The sequence below is a fragment of the Pezoporus occidentalis genome, unplaced genomic scaffold (assembly GCF_034315485.1).
Source record: "Pezoporus occidentalis ecotype Australia unplaced genomic scaffold, CSIRO_AGI_Poc_V1 ctg46, whole genome shotgun sequence".
Taxonomy (NCBI): domain Eukaryota; kingdom Metazoa; phylum Chordata; class Aves; order Psittaciformes; family Psittacidae; genus Pezoporus; species Pezoporus occidentalis.
Window position 1 is genome coordinate 3,776,685 of NW_026915791.1, and position 22,697 is coordinate 3,799,381.

The 22,697-nt window shown below is 41.8% G+C and overlaps 1 protein-coding gene across 3 annotated transcripts in view; it reads right to left on the bottom strand.

Annotated features, from left to right (window-relative positions):
• Positions 1-1,123: 1,123 nt before the first annotated feature.
• Positions 1,124-22,697, bottom strand: part of TMEM62 (transmembrane protein 62) — a 28,408-nt gene continuing 6,834 nt past the window's right edge. For all 3 annotated transcript variants that reach the window (XM_062635680.1, XM_062635681.1, XM_062635682.1), the window contains 10 exons: positions 20,761-20,902; positions 18,660-18,784; positions 18,390-18,512; positions 11,243-11,398; positions 9,644-9,803; positions 7,344-7,457; positions 5,325-5,409; positions 3,711-3,815; positions 2,750-2,868; positions 1,124-1,843 (listed from right to left, as the gene is read on the bottom strand). In XM_062635680.1, coding sequence (XP_062491664.1) covers positions 1,517-1,843; positions 2,750-2,868; positions 3,711-3,815; positions 5,325-5,409; positions 7,344-7,457; positions 9,644-9,803; positions 11,243-11,398; positions 18,390-18,512; positions 18,660-18,784; positions 20,761-20,902 — 1,456 coding nt within the window. In that variant the 3' untranslated portion in view covers positions 1,124-1,516. The remainder of the gene's footprint in view (positions 1,844-2,749; positions 2,869-3,710; positions 3,816-5,324; positions 5,410-7,343; positions 7,458-9,643; positions 9,804-11,242; positions 11,399-18,389; positions 18,513-18,659; positions 18,785-20,760; positions 20,903-22,697) is intronic.

Sequence of the window (22,697 nt, forward strand, 5' to 3'; positions counted from 1 at the left end):
ACAAAATGTCAGTTTATGATTACTTTTTCCATAGCGTTTCTCACAGCTTTGCAAATTTCTTATGAATAAATTTTGTGCCCTGCCTCTGATTTTCTGATAGTTTTGCAAAAGAAACTTATGTAGCAACATAGACACTCTGTATTCTCTTAATGTATTTAACTGATGCAAATGAGAGCCGTTACTCTCTTCTTCCTATTACATTGTCAATCACTGAGGAACAGGAATTAAGGAATAGGAAAGCTGTCACCTTTTAAAAATAGCAAAAGGTCTTAGTTGTAGTTGAGATTTTCTTCCAATTCAGTTTATTTCCCTGTATGTTCTGCAGTCATTGCTGTTTTTTTCTAAGGTGCTATAAATAAATTGTTCCTCCTTTCTCTTGAGGAGCCATAAATAAGTTACTGTAAAGTTATTGAGGGTATTTTTAATGTTCCACTTACAGCAGCTTTGTGAAGCAGGCCAGCATCCTTCTGACTTCACAGATAAAGGCACCTCAGCTCTCTTGGCTCTGCATCATCACATTCTTCATCAGTGTAACTGTTCCATCACTTTTAGACTTAGAAAAAGTGAAAACCAAGAAATGAGTTTTGCCAGGTCACTCTTTGGCACATTTGACCGACACCCAGAAATAGAACCCTGACTTTGCTTACAGACACGATAGTCATCATCCCCCATCATGAGGACATTGTCTCCATTCTTTGCTTTAAAGCTGAACTCAGCTGGGAATCCCAGCAACACTGATCATTTGCCATCCTTTCACTGATCAATGTAGGAAAAGTGGCAGCTTCAGCAGTGGAAGACATAACTCCTTCCTCCCAGAGAGAAAACATGTTAATTCAGCAGCTCTTCCAGGACAAGAGCAATAGGCCATGGTTCAGATAGACATAAATACACATAAACACACCTACCAGCCTGTAAACTGCTCGCATACAGCATTATCAACTGGCAAAGTGTGTAAGCAAAGGACTCCTACAGTGAAGGCCACCGCAGCACCTTTGTAATAACCATAACTTCATAAAGACATCTGGTCTGGGCTTGTAAAAATAAATGTAAATCCTGAAATAAAAAGCAAAGTTAAGCACAAACCCTAGGGCTCATTATCAAGATCTATTCTCAATTTCCCCCAGCATTATAAAAATCAAGAATTTAATGGATTAAAAATATTTTTCCACTCACAGTAGTAAATTTCCATTTGTGATCCATATGGACATATCTATCTTCTGTATCACAAAAGCCCCTATTAAAGAGATTATTCTACAGTTTCCTGTATACTGAATTAATGTATAGTGTATAACTGTATTACCTAACATGTATTATACAGCATATTGTATAATACAATAGAAGTATATATTACATATTGTTATACATTTACTATTTAATACAGCCCTGTAGCAGTGCAGGTGCAGCTTCATATCTTAGCACCTAATGGTTGGGCTGTATGGAATTCCAGCATCACAAAATTATAGGCTGTGCCTTGGCAGTTTCTAAGTCAAAGAACTTAAAGTACTTATATTGTACTTCAGGAGCTCTGACAGTTTTTCATTTCTACTATGTAAGTTCTGAGCTCAGATGTTTTCAGTGTCCAGGTCTTATAAATCAGAGCTGAGGCCAGCAGCACCAGCCATGTTCGCATTGGGGAGAGGAAGAATGCCAACATCCCATAGGTTCGCTGCAGGAAATAGCAAGAATAGACCTGCCAGGCCAGGAGGAGTGTCATTGCCATGTGGACAAGCACAGCCATGATGTGTCGGGCCTGACGGATGTGAGAACAGAAACTGTGACCCTGGCATCGCAGCAACAGGCACCAGCACAGATAGACCATCAATGGCAGGTTGAAAAACAACATCTGAAAGGAAGAGCAGAATAAAATACGATGAGGAAGCCAAGTGTTCTGCATAACATCCATGAGGACATAGGAAGATAAAGAGTATAACTGTCCCATTCTAAAAGCTGAGTACAGTTCCCAGAGCTGGAATCTCAGGATGCACTTTCAACACTGCAGCTGATAGAGCTGTAGCTGCCTGTGTCTCAGTCCAGGCCAAGCATTCCTGACCTCTCCCTTGCTGTGGGAGGTGCTGACATGAATCTGACCTTTCCTGGAGCTGGTTCAGGGAGCTACACATGGCAAAATACTAGCACAGTAAATACGGAAAGTCCTTATGTCAGTTTAGCCCTGTGACCCAGCCCACTGTACTGTCAGAAAAGCATTAGCACTGGCATAAGGGAGGGACCATGGAGGAGGCAACACAAGCTTAGTCTGGCTTAAATGCCAAGGAACTACACACCTCTCAGACTAATGGCAGCTGGGAAAACCAGAGGGCAGGCAGGTCAGACTGCTGGGAAAACTAGACTTGTGTGTACTTGGAGAGTGACACCTACTGATCTTCATCCGGCAAGGGCTGCCCTGGCCATTAAGTTTCTTTGGCTTAATCACTGTGACTTGTGTGAGCCAAGGACAAAAAATGTGGAGTAGTAAATCTGTAGAGATGGTCTCTAACGCAGACATGCAGTGAGCCCAAAGCAACATCAAACAGCGCAAAAGGGAAGCCTGAGACAATAATGCATGGTCTCCTTCCCTTCTGCCCTTAACATCTGCAGAAAGTTAAGACCGAGCTGTTGTAGTCAGGCATGGCCACTAATCTGCTCTATCCTTCCAAGACTCCTTTCTTTCTGAAACTATTAAAAAAAGTAACAGGAAAAAAGATTCTCAGAAAAAAAGCAGTTTGTCAGCTTAATTTGGAGAAATATGTACCTGTAAAATCCCAGCCACGAATGTCAGACTGCCCTGTAAGAAGGAACCACCAACAAAGACCCCAAAGGAAAAGCAGGCCCCCACGTGGCCATCTATCAGTTCACCTACAAACCATGGTCCTGGAAGAGAGGAAACCAGACACAGCACCATCAGTATAGACATGGCATTTCCCACATAGCCCTTTGTATTCCTGAGCACCAAGTGGTCAGCCGGGGAAAATGACTTCTCTATTGCTTGTCTGCAGTAATAAGCCTGATGTTTTCACCTTCAGCAAACAGCAATCTGACGAACATTCCCAATGTGAAAATATCACCGTACACCAATGATTTGTGGCACGCAATGAAAATACTTTTAAGTTGGTTTCATCTCTGTGACCATTTTCATCACCACAGACATTTTACTTATGAGAGAAGTGAAAAGATTAGTTCTATCAAACACTGGCCTTTCCCCAGAATTACAGCAAGTCATAAACAATTCCAGCTTGGCTTAGCTCAGAAGTCAATATCGACAGGCTGCACTGTTATGCACCCTACGCTGGCTGCCAGAAAAGTAGCTATTTTAGTAATATATCAGCAGAGGAGAAATGAACTAAGATTGTTAGCATGGGAGCCCAGATGTCTTAAGTGACATGTCCTGTGAAATGTACATTCCAAGTACTTATTTTACACCCAGATACAACCAGATCTTACTCAAAGAGTAAGTGAAAACCCAATTAAATTTAAAGACACTCAAATTATTAATTACTCTGAAAGGAAAGTGAGCATTTAATTCTAGGGCTCCAAATTAGGCTCTTCAAATAAACCTTTAGTCTCTTTGGACGTTAACTTTTCAAGTTCCACATAGATTTTGTAACTTATATTTTCCCTATTCTCTGTGATGTTAGAAGTCTCATTTTTCATCAGCATCTGATGTGTAATTTAAAAACAGTAATTTAAATCCTCCCATACTCTAGGTTACTTACCCAGAATGGTGTATAAATTCAGAACCAGAATTGAGTAATAGAGGGTGTTTATTTTACTGAAGACATGGAGGGAATACGAGGTCAGAGTAAGTAATCCTGGCTTTTCTAAAGAGAGACAGCATTTAAGAACATACACTTGATTCAGGTTGCAACACACACACATATAAAAATAGATATATTTGTCTTTGTGAAACAAATCTGTACATTATTTACTCATTCTATTAAATGTAAAATTAATATTTGGTATGTCAAGAGAACAGATGCAAAGGAATGTATTTCTACTATTACTGTGATAACTGAAAGCAAGGAACTGATAAATATAACAGTCTATGTTTAAAACAACAGAAGCAGCTGCCATTCTAAATGAATACACTTACTGTATGTAAATAAAACTGAACGACCATTCTATACCCAGAAAATGAAGTTAGCTAGAACGAAAAACATGGAGAAAATTAAATGAAAAGTAAATCCAAACAGTAGCTAGGCAAACCCAAAAAGGCAGCTCAGCATGGGCTAGATTAATTGGATTTTCTTTGATTAAATCTACTTAGTGAGATCTGATAGCAACTCAGATAAAACGAAGGCTAGGTGTTGAAATGGCAGCATTCTGACAAGTGTGTGAACAAATAAAACACACAAACCAAAAGCAATATTCATTTTCCAACTGAAGCATACCACAGGCTGAGATGAAGAGAGGCTTCCTAACAAAGTTAGCTTTTAGAGTTTCACCTATTACATGGCTGCCCTTCTCACAAAGCATTAACTCCCAGAAGGCAAGCTTGATCTTTGGAAATCAACAGCTCTAACAAAGTTGTTCACTAATGGGTAAAGCATTTGTCATGGTCTACAGGGACCTGGCCGATCACAGAGTGCTAGCTCTTTTCATTTTTAGCTGCTGAATTCCATAAAGGCAACTGCAGTTCTATTCTTCCTTTATGTAAGCAGCAGCTGTAGTTACCTCAGGATGCTATGTGATTAGGAGTATAAAGGAAGGGACATACACTGACATGAATAGGAAGGGAGGTGGCTTCCAGGAAAATCTCATTAGTAAGGTGTGGTTCAAACAACTGTTTAAAGGATAAACACCACAAGCTTAACAGCATTAATTTTCATTTACCAGATTTATCACAAACTGAATTCCAAGTTATGACAGAACTGGTCTTAATATTATTCTGAGAAAGACCCAAGCCTGTTCATGTTCCTTGCAAAGACTAACAAGAATGATTTTGTAGAAGGAAGTGCTTCTTCACTCAGGTGACACAGAATTCTAAGTCAGCTGCAATGAAACAAGCACACTTGCAGAACTAATATAAAATAAAATATTCCTATTCCTTTACATTGGATTCTTCAGTGAGAAAATTAAAATGTTTGACTTCAATTATTTGAATTTCTGTTTAAACAAAGATATCTGATCAAGTTTTTAGTTTTTAAGTTACTTTATTTGATATATCGGAAGTTTTCTGGGTACCCCTAAAAGCAAAACAGCAGCTTCTGAGAACCCAGTCAAAGCACCAGATGCAAAATGCAAAATGCATATGGGTATTAACAGTGCAACTACTTAGGTTTTGGGAAAAGTAGATCCTATAAAAACCACAGACAAACACTGGTTCATACCTTTGAGTGCTGGCTTTTGGAGATACCTGAAAATAATGAGCAAGGTGATCTGAATCAGCACGATCAGTCCAAAGAGCACACGAGCCTGAAATGACAGGTTTGACTCTAAGCAAGCCCCAGAGAAGTCACTGCCTTTGAGCACTGACAGAATGATACAAAGATTTCTAACTGGAACACATGTTCAAAGCTTGATGGTGTCATTGAACTGAAGAGTAAAAAGAAGTTTCTAAGTTACTGGACTTGCATCTTACTGACTTGAATTCAGTTGGATGGCTGCAAGTGATAGAGCTGAATCTTTAAAAAATGGGGTTTGTAAAACACATCCATTGAAAAAGTGTAAATACACTTCTTACGTGAAACACGTTCTAAGTGCTGTACTGCACAGAACTGCAGTTCAAGACATTGTGGAGAAGATCACTTACTGATTAATGAAACTAACATCATAAATTTGAGCCGATTATGATACTGTCTACAGTCATGTGGACTTTACTACATTGTTCTGTAAGTGCACCTGAACTATCATGACATGCCTTCTTTGCATGTACTAACCTGTAACACTTCTTTACCTATTCCTAGTGATACACGTGGGTGCTAGGGATACAGATAGTAGTAGCCTGGGGAACATAAAGAAGGACTACAGAGCCCTGGGGGACATGGTTAGGGGCTCTGGAGCTCAGATTGTCTTTTTATCAATTTTCCAGGATACAGGGGAGGACCTAAAAAAAGCTAGGAGGATTAGCAAGGTTAATAAATGGTTAAAAGGGTGGTGTCATAGGCAGGGGTTTGGGTGTCTTGAACACAGGACCCAAGTTTGTAGGCCAGGTCTAGTGGGGGCTGGTGGAGCTGGTCTGATAAAGAAGGGAAAGAGCAGTTTTGGTAGGAGGCTTGCCAGACTGGTCAAGGAGGCTTTAAACTAGATGTGCTGGGGGAGGGGGGCATCATTCCATCCCAACACACCCAGTCAGTTGCCAGCACCTATAATAACTGCTCGGAGCAATGTAGAGATATCCCAGCTGCTCCAGCCAACGAGCCGGCATCATTTGGAGCTCAGCTCAGATGCCTCTATACAAATGCCCGTAGGATGGGGAACAAACAAGAGGAATTAGAGATGTGTGCACGTCTATGGGGGTATGATATAATAGGCATCACAGAAACATGGTGGGATGGCTCCTATGACTGGAGTGTTGGAATGGAAGGTTACAGGCTCTTTAGAAAAGAGACGCCCAGCAGGCAGGGAGGGGGAGTTGCCCTTTATGTTAGGGATAGGCTGGAGAGTATGGAACTCTGTCTGGGGACAGGTGAGCAGTTAACAGAGAGTTTGTGGGTCAGGGTTAAAGGGAAAACAGCGAGAGGAGACATTACTGTGGGGATCTGTTACAGACCTTTTGCCCAGGGAGGGCAGGTTGCCCAGGGAGGTTATAAATGCTCCATCCCTGGCAGTGTTCAAGGCCAGGTTGGACAAAGCCTTGGATGATATGGTTTAGTGTGAGGTGTCCCTGCCCATGGCAGGGGTGTTGGAACTGGATGATCTTAAGGTCCTTTCCAACCCCAACTATTCTATGATTCTATATGACCTGGAATTTATGGAAGTCAATGGGAATTTTGCCTTCCTCTTTGTTAGAGCTACCTATAACAGCAGCAGCTGATGGGAGACTTTTCAGTCTTGCCAGTACACGCATTGCAAGAGATCACAGTGAAGGTTTCTTTAATATTTTCCTTTTCTACTGTTTCCAGGAGATTCTTTTCTTCCTCTTGCTTACACAAAATGTGCATATCCCTATGTCCCAGATTGGACAATTGTGATTAAATCCATGGAGTTAACTGTTTGCATGAGCCCCTGCTGCACATTCATGTTTGAAGTGTGCAACTTGAGAAAGGAAACTTGAAATATTTGTGAAATTCCAATGGAGTCATATCTGCAAAAAGCAAAGTGCATTCAAGTCCACCAGGAATTAGCAAAATACTGCAGTCTCTGGGGAAACCAACCCGGAATGAAAGTTGTTTGCTGAAAGCACTTACTAGAACATAGTGGTCAGTGAGAAGAATAACAGATGGCCAAAAGTCAAATCTAAGAGAGAGGGTTTCTTCCATAGCAAATATATGACTCCGCGTACTAATTCTACCTGAAGCATCCTAGAGTGAAAGAAGAGAGCAATTAGAGACCAGTAGGGCACAAACTATCCTGTTAAAGCTGCTAATTATCATTGGAGATTTTCTGGGAAGATCCAATTGACGCATGCATATCAGGCATACTGCTATATTAAATAGTTCTATCTACAAAGGATTACTTACTGTCAGTTTTGTAGTTCCAAGTAAACTGGTGACCGTAAGATCATAATCTCGAAGTGCTACATATGAATAAGAACCTCTCAGAGATTCAGCAACTTGTGGAAGACAGTGACTATTTACTGGCACCACCACCACTGGTTTTCTGAAAGCTCAATTCTGGATAATAGCCCATCTTAAACTATTTTAAAAGCTTTGTTGTGCTGCTTTTCTGGCATATTTGCTAGAAACTGATATTGATAAACAATAACAGTGCTACCTTTATTTAACAGTTTGATATTTCTGCATGTGTAACACTGACAGCTGTGGTGGGTTGACCATGGTTGGATGCTACATGCCCACTGAAGATGCTCTATCACTCACCTCCTCAGCTAGACAGGGGAGAGAAAGTACCATAAAATGCTTGTGGGTCGAGATAAGGACAGGGACAGATCACTCACCAACTACCATCACAGACAAATCAGACTCAACTTGTGGAAATCAGTTTCATTTATTACCAATCCAATCAGAGTAGGATCATGAGAAATAAAAACAAATCGTAAAAACACCTTCCCCCTACTCCTCCTTTCTTCCTAGGCTTAACTTTACTCCCAAATTCTCTACCTCCTCCCCACCCAGCAGCCAGCAGAACTGCTGTTGTGCAGTAACTTTCCTGCCTTCTTAAGTACGTTGTCCTAGAGCCACTACCAGTATTGCTGATGGACTTGGCCAGTTATGAGTCTGTCCTGGAGCTGGCTGGCACTGGCACTATTGCACATAGGGGAAGCTTCTGGCAGCTCCTCACAGAAGCCACTCCTGTAGTCCCCCTGCTATCAAAACCTTGCCATGCAAACCAATACAACACCTTATCTTCCAGTACCTAATAAAAGGTTTATTTATAGTAGAGGATTCAGTGTGTTTAGTGTGATTACAGCTGAGGCAATATTTGGACAATCCAAGGAACAATGTACAATTAAGTAGTCATATTTTCTCTAGGTACCTAATTCAAGTTAATGCCTCATCCTCCTTGCTTTCCAAAAACTATTTGGTTACTAGATGTAATAGTGATTTATGACTGGAGGGGAAAGGAAATTCATTTTTTAAAAATCCCATTCAGTTACCTGACAACAAGCATGTATTTGCAAGCAACTCTTGCTATGCAGGCCTTTATAACCCTCTTCAAATGTTACTCAGTTTTGTGCATGTTTTCATCATCATTAAAAAACCCCAAAAGACCCCAGAAAATAAACCGCTTATAAAATGTAGCTTTTGCAGATAAAGCATCACAGAAATCAGTAACAAGCTGGGAGGTGGAACACTGACAGTACAGAAAGGCCATTAGGAAGAAAACGCTTGCTTTCCTGTGAGAAGGAATACCAAGCTGGGGTCCACCAAGCAGGACAAAGCTGACTTTCCCATTGCTATTGTGCAAATGGACAGAATGTTAGAACAGTCTGATCAAGTTCTTCAAGACCACTTGAAGGTACAAAAATAAAATACAGTACTGAGAACAGAAGCATTCACTGAAAAAACCTATTTTGCACCCAGTAATCTAACATCAGCTAAACTTGATGTTCGAGGAAATAGAAGCTGTATTGGCTGTCAGCCTGTAAGAAGTAATAAAAAGAAATTCAAACAGATAATCAAAGACAGCATTCCAATCTTACAGATCCAGCTCCTTAGCCTTCTGAACTAACATGAGGCTACTTCTTATTTTCCTTGATCGAGCTCAATTGTTTCTTTTTCTAAGACAACCTTAAAAGTTAATTTTGCCTGTTACCCAAAATAATTTATTTTTGACCAATTACTTGCTTTTCTATCATGTCTTACTATATTTCTGATGAAAAATAAGAATTCTTTTGTCCAGATGCTTTATGTATGGTTTTGTGCTCAGCAGTGTTTTTTCATTTAATAAATCCTTTCATTTTTGTAATCAGACAAACCTGAAAGGAAGTCTGTATCATGTATTTCATCCCTATTTATGTGATGCGGAAGGGTGATGGAGCAGACATGACAATATAAAAAATTTAGTACAAAGAATGCCAACAGCTTACCTGGACAGTCACATCTATGTGATGGAACCCTTCACTGTAATTCTGCGGGCTCCACTTTAGTACATAGAGAGGCCCAGATACTTGATGTGCATTCCCCAAGTAAACTCCATCTATATAAACTTCGATGGAGGTAATGACAGAAGGAGAGAAGGCCAGAATTCTAAGGGGTGAATAAACATCAAAATAAACAGATTTGTTACCGGATTTACAGATTTGTCCTTACTTCCTGAAGAGAAGTCCCTAAAGTGTTGAACTCTTCTACTTCAGAGTTCAAAAGAGTTAGAAATTAAACTGATGAAACATCTGTAAGGCTAATGGTAACATGGTAGTTCTTTCCTACAGTTAGAAAGTTTTGTATTGTATTGTGCAGAAGGATAGGATAGAAAACTGGGCTGTGGAACAGACAAAAAGTGGCAGACATCTTCAGGTCCTAGCAGAAATGATCTTAGAACTCTTGCCACTGTTAAAACATTTGCTAGCACAAATCCTCCTGCACACATACAGACACATAACCAAATAATGTAGAGGTCTTCAATAAAAATCGCCAGTCTCTCTCTCTAAAGGTCTTTGTTCTTGGATGTATTTGTTCCCCTCCCTCTTATTTTTCTTTTCCTTTTTGCTAGTCAGAATATAACCTCTTGGTCTTTGTAACTGAATTTATGAGAAATGGAGTGGAACACAAGACAAGTAATACAGATTTGAAATACCAACAAATGGATATCACTTGGAAGTGCTCATATTGAGAGAAACAGTGATACTAATATAGACTCAATACATTGCACATACAATTTCTTTCATTTCTGGCAATACAAAAGGCATTCCAGACCATGTTTCAGTCAAATGACAGCATCTCACATAGTTATGGTGAATGATTCTACAGTTCATCTATTTAGTATAAGAATGTTCAGATAAGGTTCTAAATAAGAAACTGGAAAGTAGGTAGGCTGCTTCCTAACTGAAAAGTATGGCAAACTTCCTTTGCTTGTAATACTTTGTATGTAATATACTGATATATTTCATGCGTATTAGTCTAACAGCAAATATGTTGTAAAGGGCATAGAAATTTGAAAAACAAATTTAAAAAAAAATAGAAAAGGTAAAAATGGGGAGATAGAGAGACTTAAGCCCAATATGAAAATTGGCAGAGCCATAAACTGTTTTAATATATAAAGGATGTAAAACTGAAATCACAAGAGACTAAGAAGTCCAATGCAAATAGAGAAAACACTTGGAAAAATACATACAAAATCTCCAAATCAATGGAAGCAACATGACCACGTAAGATAAATAACACAAATTATGTGTTACTCTAACTCTACCAGCTTTGGTTACACAAATAAGTTCAACTGACTTCAAGGGAAATAACTGCATAAATAAAATGAACATGAACTTGTTCTATGTAATCTCCTTTTATCACAGATATGATACAAACTGAGCTCTCAGGAACAATCTTCCAGAGAAAACTGAAATCTGAGAACGATGGACATACACATTTTAAAAAAAGGGTTTATGTATACACATATATAGATGTACATTATAACCAAAAATGACTATCATAATATAGTTAAATATTGTAAAAATCAGGAGAATACAGGGTACCTGATATGAGTGGAATAAAGAATTTTGTCTAGTGGTTCATGAGCAGAACTGCTGTAAAGGAAGGATTTGGGATTGGTGATGAGGACTGCAGGCCATTCTTCAAAGGTAAGATCTGCAAAGCTCAGGAGGTCATGATCAAATGCAAGGATCCGGTACCTATAATGAAAGGAAAAAATTTTGTTAATACAAACTACTGCATGCCCAGCTGATTCCCATGCTTCCCAAGGTCCAAAACAGAACTTGTTTCTTTTACTTTGCATTTATTCTCTTCTGTAGCTGATCCTATCTTAACCAATTCTCCTGTATTAACTGTACAGATGGTTACCTCTGATCAGCTTCATTTTTTTTTATAAATCACTCAAGCATTACACAAAATTCCAAACCAAAATCTATTGAATTTTGCGTATGAATCAGATAAATGAACGTTATAGAATTCAAATAAAAGGTACATTACTACAGTGTCTGAGTAGGTACTCTAGTTACAGACATAGACCTCAGTGTGCTCTCTTCCTATAGGCATACAAGTATCTATTGAGATTACTGCAGGATAAAAGCTAATATACAAGCTAATATACTATTATACATTTCATGTAGCATCAGACACTTTTTGATACACTGCTAAGGTAATATTTCCTAGGTAGACTGTTTTTGTCTCTAAATTTCTAACAGCTGGGGCAAAACATGGATATTTTGAAGTAGTGATGCTGAATTTTATTACAATTTATTACAATTTGTCTATTTGAATCCTAAATGAATCCTAAATGGACTTTGAGATGTCTTCTTTTTAATTTCTAAATAGGCCATATGATTATATGATTCTGTATCAAGAATTAATCTAAAAATTACTCAATTTATTAGCACACTGTTGGTATAGAGGAAAAAAATCCCAAAGTTATACATAGAGAAATTTTTCAAACATACCAATAGTAATAACAAGTTACAGAATCATAGAATAGTTAGGGCTGGAAAGGACCTTAAGATCATCTAGTTCCACCACCCCTGCCACGGGCAGGGACACCTTACAGTAAACCATATCACCCAAGGCTCTGTCCAACCTGGCCTTGAACACTGCCAGGGATGGAGCATTCACAGCCTCACTGGGCAACCTATTCCAGTGCCTCACCACCCTAACAGGAAAGAATTTCCTCCTTATATCCAATCTAAACTTCCCCTGTTTAAGTTTTAACCCAATTACCCCTCGTCCTGTCACTACAGTCTCTAATGAAGAGCCCCTCCCCAGCATCCCTATAGGCCCCCTTCAGATACTGGGAGGCTGCTATGAGGTCTCCACGCAGCCTTCTCTTCTCCAGGCTGAACAGCCCCAACTTCCTCACCCTGTCTTCATACAGGAGTTGCTCCAGTCCCCTGATCATCCTTGTGGCCCTTCTCTGGACTTGTTCCAACAGTTCCATGTCCTTTTTATGTTGAGGACACCAGAACTGCACACAATACTCCAGGTGAGGTCTCAGGAGAGCACAGGAAAGGGGCAGGATCACCTCCTTCAACCTGCTGGTCACGCTACTTTTGATGCAGCCCAGGATACGGTTGGCTTTCTGGGCTGCAAGCGCACACTGAAGCCAGCTCATGTTCATTTTCTCATCGACCAGCACCCCCAAGTCCTTCTCTGCAGGGCTGCTCTGAATCTCTTCTCTGCCCAACCTGTACCTGTGCCTGGGATTGCTCCGACCCAGGTGTAGGACCTTGCACTGGTCATGGTTAAACTTCACAAGGCTGGCATCAGCCCACCTCACAAGTGTGTCAAGGTCCCTCTGGATGGCATTCTTTCCCTCCAGTGTATCAACTGAACCATACAGTTTGGTGTCATCAGCAAACTTGCTGAGGGCGCACTCAATCCCACTGTCCATGTCAGTGACAAAGATGTTGAACAAGACCGGTCCCAACACCGATCCCTGAGGGACGCCACTCGTTACTTGTTTCCAGCCGGACATTGAGCCATTGACCACAACTCTTTGTGTGCAGCCAGCCAGCCAGTTCTTTATCCACAGAGTGGTCCATCCATCAAATTGATGTCTCTCCAATTTCGAGACAAGGATGTCTTGTGGGACAGTCTCGAACACTTTGCAGAAGTCCAGGTAGATGACATCAACTGCTCTACCCCTGTCCATCAGTTCTGTAGCCCCATCATAGAAGGCCACCAAATCGGTCAGGCAGGATTTCCCCTCAGTGAAGCCATGCTGGCTGTCACCAAGCACGTTGTTGTTTTTCATGTGCCTTAGCGTGCCTTCCAGGAGAATCTGCTCCAAGATTTTGCCAGGCAGAGGTGAGACTGACTGGTCTGTAGTTCCCTGGGTCATCCTTTTTCCCCTTCTTGAAAATGGGGGTTATATTTCCCTTTTTCCAGTCATTGGGAACTTCACCTGACTGCCATGATTTCTCAAATATGATGGCCAGTGGTTTCGCAACTTCATTTGCCAGCTCCTTCAGGACCCGTGGATGGATTTCATCAGGTCCCATGGACTTGTGCATGTTCAGATTTTTAAGATGGTCTCGAACCAGATCCTCTCCTACAGTGGGCACAAGGTCTTCATTCTCACAGTCCCTGCACCTGCCTTCCAAGACTTGGGTGGTTTGGTCAGAGCTTTTGCCAGTGAAGAGGGAGGCAAAGAAGTCATTCAGAACCTCAACCTTCTCCAAATCCTGTATAGCTAGTTTTCCCGAGAGCTTCCTGAGGGGGCCTACATTTTCCCTAGTCTGTTTTTTATTTGCTACATACCTGTAGAATCCCTTCCTGTTATCCTTAATATCCCTAGCCAAGTTTAATTCTAACTGGGCCTTAGTTTTCCTAACCTGGTCCCTAGCTTCTCGGACAACATCCCTGTACTCTTCCCATGCCACCTGTCCTTGCTTCCACCTATTATAAGCCTCTTTTTTCCTTTGAATTTTCCTCAGCAGTTCCTTATCCATCCAAGGAGGTCTCCTGGCCCTCCTGCTGCACTTCCTTCTGGTTGGGATGCAACGCTCCTGAGCTTGTAGCAGGTGATCCTTGAATATCAACCAAGAGTCTTGGGCCCCCCTGCCCTCTAGGGCTGTATCCCATGGAACCTTACTAAGCAGGTTCCTGAAGAGGCCAAAGTCCGCTCTCTTGAAGTCCAGGGCAGTGAGCTTGCTGCACGCTCTTCTCACTGTCCTGAGGATCTCAAACTCGACCATCTCGTGATCGCTGCATCCAAGGCTCCCCTGGAGAGTCACATTTCCAACGAGCCCTTCCCTGTTGGTGAGCACAAGGTCAAGCATGGCACCTCTCCTTATCGGCTCCTCTATTACTTGCAGAAGGAAGTTGTCTTCCACACAATCAAGGAACCTCCTGGATTGCTTGTGCCGGGCCGTACCATCCTTCCAACAGATGTCAGGGTGGTTGAAGTCATCCATGAGAACAAGGGCCTGTGAGCGTGAGGCTGTTCCTATCTGTCTATGGAGTGCTTCATCCGCAGGTTCTCCTTGATCACAGTATCACAGTATGCTAGAGATTGGAAGGGACCTCGAAAGATCATCTAGTCCAATCCCCCTGCCGGAGCAGGAACACTTAGATAAGGTTACACAGGAATGTGTCCAGGCGGGTTTTGAATGTCTCCAGGGAAGGAGACTCCACAACCTCCCTGGGCAGCCTGTTCCAGTGTTCCGTCACCCTCACTGAGAAGAAGTTTCTTCTCAAGTTTAAGTGGAACCTCTTGTGTTCCAGTTTGTACCCATTACCCCTTGTCCTACCATTGTTTGCCACTGAGTAGAGCCTGGCTCCATCCTCGTGACACTCCCCCTTTATATATTTATATAGGCACTTATAAGGTCACCCCTCAGTCTCCTCTTCTCCAAACTTTCCTCATAAGGGAGATGCTCCACTCCCTTAATCATCTTTGTTGCCCTGCGCTGGACTCTCTCCAGCAGCTCCCTGTCCTTCTTGAACTGAGGGGCCCAGAACTGGACACAATATTCCAGATGGGGTCTCACCAGGGCAGAGTAGAGGGGAAGGAGGACCTCTCTCGACCTACTAACCACCCCCCTTCTAATACACCCCAGGATGCCATTGGCCTTCTTAGCCACAAGGGCACAGTGTTGGCTCATGGTCATCCTGTCGTCCACTAGGACCCCCAGGTCCCTCTCCCCTACACTGCTCTCTAACAGGTCGTTCCCCAACCTGTACTGAAACTTGGGGTTGTTCCTGCCCAGATGCAGGACTCTACACTTTCCCTTGTTATATTTCATCAAGTTATTCCCTGCCCAACTCTCCAGCCTGTCCAGGTCTCGCTGGATGGCAGCACAGCCTTCTGGCGTGTCAGCCACTCCTCCCAGCTTAGTGTCATCAGCAAACTTGCTGATAGTACACTCAATTCCCTCATCTAAATCGTTGATGAATATATTAAATAATACCGGTCCTAGCACTGACCCTTGAGGCACTCCACTAGTTACAGGCCTCCAACTAGACTCAGCCCCATAGACTACAACTCTCTGGCTTCTCTCCTTCAGCCAGTTCGCAGTCCACCTCACTACCTGATCATCCAGTCCACACTTCCTCAATTTAGCTGTGAGGATGCTGTGGAAGACTGTGTCAAATGCTTTGCTGAAGTCAAGGCAGACCACATCCACTGCTCTGCCATCATCCATCCACCATGTTATTTCCTCGTAAAAGGCTAAGAGATTGGTCAAACATGATTTCCCCCTGGTGAAGCCATGTTGACTGCCCCTCATAACCCTCTTATCCTTGATATGCCTTAAGATGGCACCAAGGATAAGGTGCTCCATCACTTTCCCAGGGATGGAGGTGAGGCTGACCGGTCTATAGTTACCCGGGTCCTCCTTCTTGCCCTTTTTGAAGACTGGAGTGACATTTGCTTTCCTCCAGTCCTCAGGCACCTCTCCCGTTTCCCAAGACTTGGTAAAGATGATGGAGAGTGGTCTAGCGATGACTTCCGCCAGTTCCCTCAGCACCCGCGGGTGCATCCCATCTGGACCCATGGATTTATGGATGTCCAGATTGCTCAACTGATCTCTAACCCATTCCTCATTGACTAAGGCAAACCGCTCCGTCGACCTGACTTCATCTAAGGTCTCAGGGGTACAGGGCTCTTCAGGACTGCCTGCAGCAGAGTAGACAGAGACAAAGAAGGCATTCAGTAACTCTGCCACCTCTGTATCTTCTGTCACCAGGGCACCCATCCCGTTCATCAGTGGGCCTACATTGCCTCTGGTGTTAGTTTTGTCTGCCATGTATTTGAAAAAGCTCTTTTTGCTGTCCTTGACCCTTCTCGCCAGGTTTAATTCTAAGGATGCCTTAGTCCTCCTAGCTGTCTTCCTACATCCTCTAGCAGCAGCCTTATATTCCTCCCAAGTGGCCAGCCCCTCCTTCCATGACCTGTAAACTCTCCTCTTCCACTTGAGCATACCCAGCAATTCCCTATTTAGCCACACAGGTCTCTTGGCCCTCTTCCTTGACTTCCTACGTGTCGGGATGCTCCGATCTTGAGCACGGGAAAAGCAGTCCTTGAATGTCAACCAACTATCTTGGGCCCCTTTACCTTCAAACAGCCTTGCCCATGGGATTTCCCCTAGCAATTGCTTGAAAAGGCCAAAGTTTGCCCTGCTAAAGTCCAGGGTTACAATTCTACTTGGTATTCTACTAGTCCTACCACACAAGATCCTGAACTCCACCATCTCGTGGTCGCTGCAACCAAGGCAGCCCTCAACCCTTACTGCTTCAACCAGATCCTCCTTGTTAGTGAGGATGAGATCCAGCAGCGCTCCTCTCCTGGTCGGCTCATCCACCATTTGCAGGAGGAAGTTATCATCCATACACTGGAGGAACCTCCTGGACTGTGGCTGGGTTGCTGAGTGGTCCTTCCAGCAAACATCGGGGAAGTTAAAATCCCCCACGACAACCACGGCCTGTGACTGTGAGGCCGCTCTCAGCTGCCTGTAGAAGGCCTCGTCGACTTCCTCACCCTGATCTGGTGGTCTGTAACAGACACCTACAACAGTATCCCCCCTGCCAGCCTGCCCCTTAATTCTCACCCACAGACTCTCAACTCGCTTGTCATCTGTCCCTGGACAGAACTCAGTGCATTGTAGTTCCTCCCGCACATAAAGAGCAGCCCCCACCACCCTTCCTGGCTGGCCTGTCTTTCCTGAAAAGGACATAGCCCTCCATGACTATATTCCAGTCATGTGAGCTGTCCCACCACGTCTCTATAATTGCCACCAGATCATAGTCTCCTGACTTAACACAGGTTTCCAACTCCTCCTGCTTATTTCCCATGCTGCGTGCATTGGTGTACAGACATTTCAGGGAGCGAGCTGAGCACACGCGAGCTGATCAGGCGGTCTGTAACAGATCCCCTCAGTAATGTCTCCTCTCGCTGTTTTCCCTTTAACCCTGACCCACAAACTCTCTGTTAACTGCTCACCTGTCCCCAGACAGAGTTCCATACTCTCCAGCCTATCCCTAACATAAATAGCAACTCCCCCTCCCCACCTGCCGGGCCTGTCCTTCCTAAAGAGCCTGTAACCTTCCATTCCAACACTCCAGTCATAGGAGTCATCCCACCATGTTTCTGTGATGCCTGTTATATCATACCCCCGTAGACGTGCACACATCTCTAATTCCTCTTGTTTGTTCCCCATCCTACGGGCATTTGTATAGAGGCATCTGAGCTGAGCTCCAAATGATGCCGGCTCGTTGGCTGGAGCAGCTGGGATATCTCCACATTGCTCCGAGCAGTTATTATAGGTGCTGGCAACTGACTGGGTGTGTTGGGATGGAATGATGCCCCCCTCCCCCAACACATCTAGTTTAAAGCCTCCTTGACCAGTCTGGCAAGCCTCCTACCAAAACTGCTCTTTCCCTTCTTTATCAGACCAGCTCCACCAGCCCCCACTAGACCTGGCCTACAAACTTGGGTCCCGTGTTCAAGACACCCAAACCCCTGCCTATGACACCAGCCTTTTAACCATTTATTAACCTTGCTAATCCTCCTAGCTTTTTTTAGGTCCTCCCCTGTATCCTGGAGAATTGACAAAAAGACTATCTGTAAGGCAGATCTAATGCTTCTGGCAAGCTCTTCAAACAGCATAAAAGGGAATCACAGCATAACCAGTAGGCTCCATATGACAATTTGCTCACTTAGGGTTTACTTACCTTCTATTATCCATCCAGTCTCCCAGTTCAAGTTCCAGAGTGCCACCACGGTGCTGACTATGCAAGACTGGCATCAGCCCACCCAGTGTATGGAGATGTCCACATAAATAGGCTGTGGCAGAACTAATAAAAGAACATAAGAATTGTGATTATTTTGCTAAGAAGAAAATACCACTGCAGAAAACCTGAAGAGTGACAGACAAGGATGTGAAGAGGGACAAGAAATGTACTGCAGACTGAAAACATACAGGAATAAAAGAAAGCTCTTACCTCATCAATGCTCGTATTCCTGGGGCTGGGGAGATGATTGTTGAGGTGGGAAAATGACCAAACCAGACAGTATGATTGCTGCGCAGACTTTGTGTTGCCATCAAAGATAGTTCTTTCATTTGATTCTGAAACGGGAAGGTGTTTGAAAGACAACCAAACAAAGCTGCTTAATGCTAGGCTACTTGGAAAGAACAGCAAAACAAAAGCAGAAAGACACCAATGAAGAGAATAGTCTCAGTTGCTTCCAGGACCTGGGAATGACCAAAATGTATTACTAGACCTATCCCTAAAACCCAGTGCTGGAAAAATAAAGCAAAAACAAGACACTCAACACCTTCCTTGCAAGTGAACATAGGAAAAGTACAACATAAAGAAGTACTTTGTAAATGATATTTCTATCTGTTCTGCTGCTTATTTATATAGTCAATGACAACACACTTGAGTCGACTTTACAAACATCTTTACCTTATAATTATCATCCATATTATCTCTTAAGTTGTTAGACAGCCTTTATAGGCATGACAGGCCACAAACTGTGCACCATATGCTTCAGGCATTTAACTGGATGAATTATGACACTGAATCTTGAAAATATTACTCAGCTATTGCTGTTAAAGTTAAGCAAAACTAACACTTTACACAGCAGGTAAAATTCATCTCCTTTACTTGCCTGACTTCCAATATTAAATAAGCCACTCACTGTCCAGACAGAATCCGAATACTAATAGGATCTCAAAGTCTAACAGAGTAGGCAGGAAAACTAAAACCAGAAAAGAACTTAAATCCACTCTTCCACCATTTTGCAGATCATCTTTTAGGGTAATGCAGAGAACCACCAACATATTCTTTTCCCTCCTACCTGAAAAGAAACACTGAAGGGCACGAACAAAGCAAACAGAAATAAAGGTATATTCAAAAAGAATTAATCCAGAATACCATTCTGGGTTAATGTAATGGGCTTAGCAAGTGAAATGATTCTTCATTTGCCTTTATGAATTTGGGCTTTAAGAATATTTTTATCTAGGCTATGCAATCAAATTACTAACACAAATCTAATTTATTTTTCAAATTTCTGTCAGAGATTTAAATCTTACAGGTATCCACCTTCAGTTTTGTGCAAAAATCTGCAAATGATGTTCCCTAGACTCTTGCTACTAATAGCAAGCAAATCCTTGACTTACTGCAGCCAAGGAGCTCTAGACTCAACAGCATTTCTTAGCTTCTTGAGAGTTTGTCTGCAAATCTACTGCACCCACTATGGATTACATTAAACAGGGAGAAGAGTACTCGACAATCCTACATCACCTTTTATCTAAGCATCACCAGGCACTTTACAAACACTTAATTAGATGTCCAGCCTTCTTTAGACAAGATTAGAGGGAGAACTTTTTACTTTTCCCTGAGGTATTTATCATAGGCAAAACATGACATCTCTTTACCAGAACCCAGTAACTCTCTGCCAACACTTCAGAAGAGTATCTCAAGAAGAAAATCATATCAATAAACTACACAGAAAAAAATAAAAGCAAAGCAAAATATTATCTAAGATGATATGCGGTTGAAACATTGGGATTAATGTTATTCTCAAAACAATACCATGTAAATTTTATGGTCTCAGAAGATCAGACCTCACATTCATAAATGCCACATTTCTTTATAGCATTATCTTTCAAATTATTCCATTGAGAAGTGCAACTCTCTAATCTGTAATATTAGCAACAACAACAAAAAAAAAGCATCTAACAAAGCAAAAAGGAGATGAGAAATGAGAAAGTTTGATTTTGTTTTAAACTTTACAGCATATAAGGAAGTTCTCATGCAAGCCTAGCTAAATGCTAAGAAACTATTGACAGTGTCCTTAAAATGTCTAATTTGACATTTTTGTACTGAATTATTTAAGAGAAAACACTGATACTTTACATGTTAAGTGACAGACTCATTTTTCTAAATAAATATCCCAAATGCCTAATAACTTAAAAGCATAAAGACTCTTTTAGGTGAGCATAAATCTTCCAGACAATTCTTCTTTATAAAAAACCCCAAACAAGCCATTATAGAAGTAAGCCAGCAGCAAAATGGAATGCCAAGACTCATAAAATACCGCGTTTAAAATCCCGAAGAAATTGTAGGGTCTCTTAGGGCCTGGGCTTAGTGTGGCATCCACACAGATGAATGAATAGTTCCCAAACGGGGTGGTGTGGATGTAATGGAAAGAGCCATCTTTGTGCCAGGCAGAGTACTTCCTGCCAAAATAAAATGGAAATATTGCTGTTAGGAAACCTTGCAGCATTGACAAAAATGACCTGTGTAGGATGAATGCAAAATTTCTTGCATTAGCTCTAGTTCCACCTTGTTACTGCAGTAAAGGCTCTTCTAAAACATCAACGGCATTGAGATTCTGTACTTCAAAGATGCATCACACATGTCATATAAGACAAGCAGCAGATTAGTACACAAACATTTCAAAAAGTGTTAGCATAAACTGAGCTATGTGGTATGTTTTTATGGATAATGGACAGGCCAGCAGCATAAATGATACAAAATAAATAGGCAACATGAAGGGACAGCAGGATCTTACACGACTCTCAATTGAAGGAGACCTGCAAAGGAAAACAAGTTATTGTCTTGTGTTTATAGTTGGTATCTGAAATAGTTTTTCAAAAAGAATCTTTCTTTGCTTACGTAGAAATATGAGAGACATCAAGTCCTGTCTCCACTATTCCTGCCCATGGCAGGGGGTTGGAACTAGATGATCCAGATGACCTTAAGGTCCCTTCCAGCCCTAATCATTCTATGATTCTATGACTTGTTGAAGGTCCCTTACGTTATTCTGATGTAGAATGATCAGCTGTTGGCTAATGAAATATGATCTTGAACCAAAGAAACATTGAACCTTTCCAGTTATTTTCCAGAAGATCCAAACCAGAAACACTACACTACACAAAATCTTATACATAGCAAAGGATGCAGCATTTCCTCTTGCTTATTGCTTTTTTTCATTTCTTGATATAGCAAATCTTACTAGTTCTCCTGACACTTGTAGAATGTCATCAGAATTACACAGAGTAGGAGAAGAGAGCAAAAAGCGTTGCTGCTCTATTGCATGTTACGTGATGTTAACTACGCTCTTGCATCTCAATCTTGAAATACTCTTAGAAAGACCTGTAAACAGGGAGGGACGCATGAGATGTGTCAACTAATTCCACCTTTTTTCCCCCTCCATGGTTTTATGCTAATATTTCCTATGATAAATACATGTAATAATGAATATATTCATTGTTTGCTCTTTTTCCATTGACAACATGTATTTTCATTTTTTTTAACTTCTAAAATGGAAGTGCTTTTGATACTTTATGCTAGATGGGAATGGCACATATCCTCCATTGGCAAAGACAGATAACGTTACAACAAATGGTATCTACTAAATTGCTCGATTAAGATTTAAATTATGCAACTAAAATAATTGTAAGTAAATCTGAGATTAACTAAAACCTTTTAGGCTGGGGCGGAGGGGGGGGGAGTTTGATTTTTTGGGGGTTTGGGGCTTGGGGCTTTTGGGGTGGTGTCATTGCTATTATTTTTTTAATTCCCTCCATGATATGTGGAAGCTAAAACATCCATGAGTTCAGATGACGATTATAGTTTGAACACAGCCAACTGGAAAGCAGTTCATATCACTGTTCCTCCACCAGTCAGAATAAATTGCCAGAAAGGTTGTCCTGAAGCCAATATATTAAAACCAAGTTTCTGATAGAAATCAATACTTCCAACGCCATAAAGGCCCTTTCACAATGTTTTCTTTTTTTGAAATTAAAGTTATTATTATGAACTTCAATAAGAAAACTGAAAGCTCAGGGTCATAACCTACAATTTCTGTCTTTCTATGACAGTGATCGCTGGTAGTCTTCCTCACTGTGTTTACTGAATGACCTCAGTGCTTGTGCACGCTCACAGGGTCCTAGTGCTGAGTTAGCAGTTGGTATGTCCTTGCTTCTGTTCTGTTCCAGTCTCGCTCTGTGTTGGGCGCCACTCTGCTAC